Source organism: Otolemur garnettii, unplaced genomic scaffold (assembly GCF_000181295.1).
Source record: "Otolemur garnettii isolate 467f Iridium unplaced genomic scaffold, OtoGar3 scaffold00124, whole genome shotgun sequence".
Taxonomy (NCBI): domain Eukaryota; kingdom Metazoa; phylum Chordata; class Mammalia; order Primates; family Galagidae; genus Otolemur; species Otolemur garnettii.
The window spans coordinates 1,034,749-1,041,611 of record NW_003852519.1 but is presented as its reverse complement, the minus strand read 5'-3'; the positions used below and the strand labels follow the sequence as shown (position 1 = coordinate 1,041,611).

General features: G+C 43.0%; 1 protein-coding gene across 2 annotated transcripts in view; it reads left to right on the top strand.

The window, feature by feature from the left end:
* The window catches only part of MANSC1 (MANSC domain containing 1), a 28,670-nt gene extending 22,448 nt beyond the window's left edge, over positions 1 to 6,222 (top strand). For both annotated transcript variants that reach the window (XM_023517905.1, XM_012810078.2), the window contains exon 4: positions 4,883 to 6,222. In XM_023517905.1, the coding sequence (XP_023373673.1) occupies positions 4,883 to 5,799 (917 nt within the window). In that variant the 3' untranslated portion in view covers positions 5,800 to 6,222. The remainder of the gene's footprint in view (positions 1 to 4,882) is intronic.
* The last annotated feature ends 641 nt before the right edge of the window (positions 6,223 to 6,863 follow it).

The window sequence follows — 6,863 nt, the reverse complement described above, 5'->3', positions numbered from 1 at the left end:
AGCTGTAATGCCATGGCACTCTACCCAGGGGGATAGCTTGAGGCTCCGTCTCAAAAAACAAAACAAAACAAAACAAAATCTACTTTCCACTGAAAATCATGATAGTATTCTGTTTTATGTTTTTACCTTTTTTAAAAATTTTTTATTTTATTAAGTCAAATATACATAGATCGTGAATACACCCATGCATATGTGGGGTACGATGTGCTGATTGTTTTTACCTTAGTAGGACAATAGGTACACAGACCTTTTATGAAATTTTTTTTGTTGCTGTTCTTTGTTTTTGTTTTTTAGAGACAGAGTCTCACTTTAGCACCCTCAGTAGAGTGCTGTGATATCACAGCTCACAGCAACCTTCAACTCCTGGGCTTAGACGATTTTCTTGCCTCAGCCTCCCGAGTAGCTGGGACTACAGGTGCCCGCCACAGCGCCCAGCTATTTTTTTGTTGCAGTTTGGGCAGGGCTGGGTTTGAACCTGCCACCCTCAGTATATGGGGCCGGTGCCCTACTCACTGAGCCACAGACACTGCTCGAAACTTTTTTTGTTTTTTGAGACAGAGTCTTGCTCTATCCCCAGACTAGAGTGCAATGGCACCATCGTAGCTCACTATAATCTCAAACTCCTGGGCTCAAGTGATTCTCCTGCCATAGCCTCGCAAGTACCTGTGACTACTGGTGTGTGCCTCCACACCCAGCTAATTTTCCCATATTTAGTGGAGACAGGGTCTCGCTCTTGCTTAGGCTAGGCTGGAACTCCTGGCCTCATGCTTGAGGCCTCCTGCCTTGGCCTCCCAGAGTGCTGGGATTACCAGAGTGAGCCATGGCACCAGGCCTATGATACATTTTTAAAGCACCTCTTTAGGTATTCAGTCAGCAAATCTGAATAAGTATACAAGTCTTCAGAGTGACTATTTGAAAGAGTTAAGATTCATGTTAATACATAAAATTCTAGTGTATTTGTTGTTAAGTTCCTATTATTATAATTACATTATCTGAAATCAAACTCACTGGATTTTATTGTCCAGACCTGGAAAGAAATTCATGCAAAAAATATTTCCTAAGCATCTACCATGTGCCAGATTCTGTGTAAAACAATCTTCCTCAAGCAGTCCTCCTCCCTCAGCCTCCCAAAGTGCTAGGATTACAGGTGTGAGCCTCCATGCCTGGACCAAGTCCCAGGTTTTTACTTGAACATCTGGATAGATGGTGAAACTATTTACTGCCTCAGAGGTTATTTGAGAAGAAGCAGTTTTAAGGTTGGGAGAGGTGGAATCACAGCTTCTCCAGACTGTATTAAGTGTGAAGTATTATACTTTGGGAGATGCAACTGCCCGGGGCACTTGAGCACCAGCACTGCTTTCTCCCTTGGGTGAGGCTGTGTCTGAGTTTTGTTTATGAACCAGGGAAACCTGATGTGTCGAATACTTCCTTAAAAAGGTACACGTAGCACAGATTTGAATAAATAATCCATTGCTGGAATGTGATGATAAAAATCATATGGGTAGTTAAGTATGTTATCTAATTTTTCTGATACTTTTGTAGTGTTGCTGCTTTTATAATGCATGTATATAAGAGGCAGTAGGTAGTAAAGATCCTCACCAATGGAAATGGGAGGAAAGGGAGCTTGACATGTGTATAAATCTTCCAAGTGTGAGGGAATAAGAGGAGTTAGAGTCAAACACTTCTTGTGGCAGCCACCAGGGGGCTCCATCAGCCCAGAGCAGGTGGATGGACACCTCACAACTTGGCACCAACCCTGGACATAACATGCAGAGAACTGTTGACATCTCAGGATACGTACAAGTTGTGTTTGTAATTCTCTCACTGAGTCTGCCCATGCTGATGAATTCAGATTACCCCCATTAAAAACAAATTATCTGCCTCTTGTTTGAAGTGAAATTAAATATAGACAGATCTCTATCTGGTAGTTTGTTTCCGGAGGAATTCTATTTCCTATAACTGATAGACTAATAAATATTTACAGACTGAAAGTCTGAAAGATGATAGTGGATTCTGTGGATTCTGTGGATTCTGTTCAATCCCACTTGGGATTATTCAATCTTTTCTTTTTTTGTAGTTTTATGCAAAAAAAGACTTTACCAAAGACTGGATGGAGAATTCAGAAATAGAATGAATTGAGAGGTACTTGCTTAGCGAGTTAATAGTCAGTCCTTCATTTTTTCATTCAATGAAGTTGTTTGAAAGTGACTCAGAAGAGGAGTTGAGGGCACAGGGCTGTTTTCCTGCTCCCTTCATGGACCCTCTGTGTGACCGAGGGAAAGTACCACACCCCAGTGGCAAACGTTACTGGGTGTGTAACCAGAGCAGGTGTGAGGATCCATGTGTGGTTCTGGGAGCTCTGCCAATACATGAATCTTATCAAGAAATGGGACTGGCCCTAGCCGTGTTTTATTTATGAGCTTGCATGCTTGAGAAAGAAAACAGCTTTATCGGTCATTCTTATCAATGGTTGTATTAAGTTCTAATTCCATACATCTCACAGAGGGTTCACTTAATCTTTTTTTTAACTTTAAAATGAGATTTATTGAGTCTTGTTTTTAAAAATATCTTATTCTGCCTAAAACTATACATGCTATTTATATTATGGTAATGCTATAAATGTGATAGCACCTATAGCAAGAACTCTGTTCTTAGGTGAAAAAAGGGACTTTGGGCACCCAAATTCTGTATTAGAGTACAATACTATATTCTTAAGCAAGTGTCTGCCAACTTTGTCTTTTAATTGCCAAATAGTATCTTTGGCTTTTTTGGCCAGTATTTTAGGCTTTGTGAGTCATATACAATCTGCTGTACCTACTGACCTCTTATAGTACGAAAGCAGCCACAGATACTTTGTGAGCAAGTGAGCGTTGCTGTGTGCTGATAAAACTTTATTTATTGATTCAGAAATTTGAATTCCATATATTTTTTATGTGTCACAAAATTGTATTTTTTTTTCCTTTTTTTTTTTTTGAGACAGAGCCTCAAGCTTTCGCCCTGGGTAAAGTGCCGTGGAATCACAGCTCACAGCAACCTCCAACTCCTGGGCTCAAGCGAGTCTCCTGCCTCCGCCTCCCAAGTAGCTGGGACTACAGGCACCCGCCACAATGCCTGGTTATTTTTTGGTTGCAGCCATCATTATTGTTTGGCAGGCCCAGGCTGGATTTGAACCTGCTGTTGCCTTAGCTGCTTGAGCCACAGGTGCCGAGCCAAAATTGTATTTTTCTTTTGATATTTGTTTTTCCATCCATTTAAAAATGTTGAAACAGCCCGTGTGGTGGCTCATGCCTATAATCCTAGCACTCTGGGAGGCCGAGGTGGGTGGATTGCTGGGGTCAGGAGTTTGAGACCAGTCTAAGCAAGAGGGAGACCCCCCATTTCTAAAAAATAGCTGGGTGTTGTGGCAGCTGCCTATAGTCCCAGCTACTTGGGAGGCTGAGACAAGAGGATCACTTGAACCTAGGAGTTTGAGGTTGCTGTGAGTTATGATGCCAGGATATTCCACCGAGGGCAACATGATGAGACTCTGGTCTCAAAAAAAAAAAGAAAAAATATAGAAACCACTCTTAGCTTGAAAGCCATGCAAGGAGAGGTGGCAGCCAGATTTTTCCATTGGGCTGCAGTTGGGTGACCCTGTCCTGAATGGACCCATAAGTGGCCGTTCTACAGGACCTCTTAGAAGTGTGAGGCTTAGACAGTAGTCACAAGGTGTTATAAATCCATGTTGCCTCTCTAGATCTGCTTATTGGCAGAGAGGAAGAGGAGGTCTAGTTTAGAAACTGGGATGAAGGCAAGCTAGGGAAGAGAAGGGAGGAGAGAGAGGGAACCGATAAATGCTAGGGCACTCTTCGGCTTCTTTCCTTGTGTTTTCTGCAGTTCCAATCTAAGTGAAATGGTTAGCAAAGCGGCAGAGTAACACAGAACAATTCAAGTGATCATTCCCTACCCTTGACGGCTTGAACAAGCCTTTCCAGTTTGAGCTGTGATGGGGTGTGTGACTAAGAGCAAAATTCTAAGCTTTCTAAAGCAGGGGCAGGATCTGAGGCTGGTTCCTCCTTGGCAGGTCTCAGGAGTATGTGGTTTTCTGCTCTTTATGTTGGCGGTGCGGCCATCCTGATTTCAAATATTGGTTAGTCCCCTCATATCCTAAGACATTGGTTCTAACATTCTAATGTTTGAGAGTTCAAATGAAATCTCCCAGATAGCCTCCCCTCTTGCTGGTATAATACATCCCTGTGTTTGAATTAGAAAGTATCCTCATCCCTCCGGTGCTGCCTCAGCCTCCAGGACCCCTCTGCTGCCTCCCCGTCAGACGTGCATCACGGGGCCTCTGCCACCCTCCCAACTCCCTCACCTCTTCCCACAACTGCCACACAGCTTTCTTGCCTGCCACGTGCCCCCACGGTGAAATCTCTCCTGCTTATTGCTTTCAGCCCTGGTTATCATCTCAGTCTGTTGGCATGCCCTGCAGGGGCCCTTGCCTCCTACTCCCAGTCGCCCAGGCAGCCCTCTCCTGCCGCACCCAGTGCCCAGCCAGCTAGCTGTCTTCCCTGGCCTTAGCCCTTTAACCCTCTCCATCTTCCTAACCCCCCAGCTTCTCTGCTGTGCAGCTCCCACCTTTTCCTTAATTTGTCTGATCCTCCTCCACGCGTTTCTCTTCTGTCCCATCTGCTAGAAATAAACCACAGCATCTGGTGGCGAGGCGGTGTTATCAGATTCTCATTTAGCAATTTGTATTTTTCCATTCTTGTACACGTTTCAGTGGAATATCAAGTATCCACAGTTTAGGGACCTATTGAACAAGCTGATAACGTTTGTATGTTTTAACCGTCTTTAGCATGGAATTAGTTAAGTCTTCCTTTTGTTTTCCACACATTTCCAGATTTTCCACCTTCGACCAGAACTGATTTGCCAAGGCAAGAGTTAGCCCAAGAAGAGTCTCTCCTCCGTGGCCAGTCTTCACAGGCTGTCACTACCCTACCACCTCGTCTGATTGGTTATTCAAAGGCCGCTGATAACTCACAGGGAGATTTTTCTCAGACATTTGGATCCTCAGATCACTTGGGGAAACTATCCAAGGCTGACCAGGCAAGTACCCAGGTCCGTGTTTATAAAGAGGAAGCCCATTCTCCGAGGTCACAGCTTTCCTCAGAAAAAGAAGTAGTTTTTCTGCTGCTTGAAAATGTGACTACATTCCCAACCACAGCAGCTGTTGTTTCTCGACGTACCATCTCTGCCCCTCCAAAGCCCGCAGTTCTTGTACTTACCAATGCTTCGGCGATACCTTCTGGGACTTCTCAGCCACAGCTGGCCACCACAGCTCCACCTGTTACCACTGTCCCCACCCAGCCTCCCACGGCTCTTATGTCTACAATATTTACACCTCCAGCAATGGCTACAACAACACTTCCAACTACCATATTTCAGGCACCTTCAGACTTGCAAGTCACCCCTGAAACTGGACCCTTCAGAGGAATCTCTGACCAAACTTTGAGCATAGAGGATGTGCATAACCCTGCTACACTTCCTTTCTCAAATGTTGAGTCTTCCACCGCGAACAAAACTGCTTCCCAGGACAACGGGAAGCCCAGTCCAGGCAGGTCCTCACTCAGTAGCATGCCCAAAGACCAATATGGCCTTCCATTTGAAAAGTGGCTTCTCATTGGGACCCTGGTCTTTGGTGTTCTGTTTCTGGTGATAGGTCTTGTCCTCTTGGGTAGAATGCTGGCAGAATCCCTCCGTAGGAAACGTTACTCAAGACTGGACTATTTGATCAACGGGATCTATGTGGACCTCTAAAGATGAAACTAAATGTCTCTCAATTCATTTAATAACTAGAAGCCCGGGTGCAGTGAGTTTCTGTTCACTTATGGATCTTCGCAGGAGTTTGCACTTTGAAGACAAATATGTCTCCTTCTACTTTCTTTTTTTTTTCCCCTTCTACTTTCTTTGTGTTTGTTTTCTGAGGACAAGGTAAAGGAACCAAATTAGGTAATTTAGATGATCTGTCTCTAAAATATTAGCTGAAAACAAAGCTCTACCTAAAGCAATAAAGTGTAATTGCCATATAAATCTGAAATTTGACTGGCTTTATGCAAAGAAAAAAGCCTAGGACATCTAGGTTCCAATTCATTAATATTTTGGGTTCCATATAAAATCAACTGTTTATGATATTAGTTCTAATGGATTCACATAAAAAGTGTGAATTCCAATGAAATCTATTCCAGATGTATTTTCTTCCAATTAAAGACTTGAATAAATCTTTTGTTATTTGGTAATGGTCTTAAAGGTGGCCCATCCAACTGGATAACTTTTTATTTATTTCCACCAGCAAAATTATTAAATGATGGAAATATGTGTTGCAAGTTAAAAGACAGACATCCTTCCCCCACTCCGTTTTCCCATCAGCAAGTAAACAGTTTCCTCTGGAAGAATTCTAGCAGAATATTAGTTTACATGGAGATGGTGGTAAGTCAGTTCTAATAAGTGGCCAAATCCACTTTGGGTATGTTCTAGTTAAATTTTATTTTTTAAACATTATAGACATTTTCTAAACTTATATTAAGTTAAAACTTATTAATAGTCCTTATAAATCCTTATCTAAACTTGTTAGCCAGGCCTAGTCATGCATGCTGGTAGTACCAGCTACTTGGGAGGCTGAGGCAGGAGGATGGCTTGAGCCAAGAGTTTGAGGTTGCCTTGAGCTAGACTGATGCCATGGCACTCTGGCCTGGGCAACAGATTGGGACCCTGTCTCAAAACACAAACTTGAACAGCAGTTAGTTTTAGCTTTATTTGGAACAACATTGGAAATGACATACAGCATGTAGATTAGTGTGCTATAATTTTTTTGTTGGTTAGTT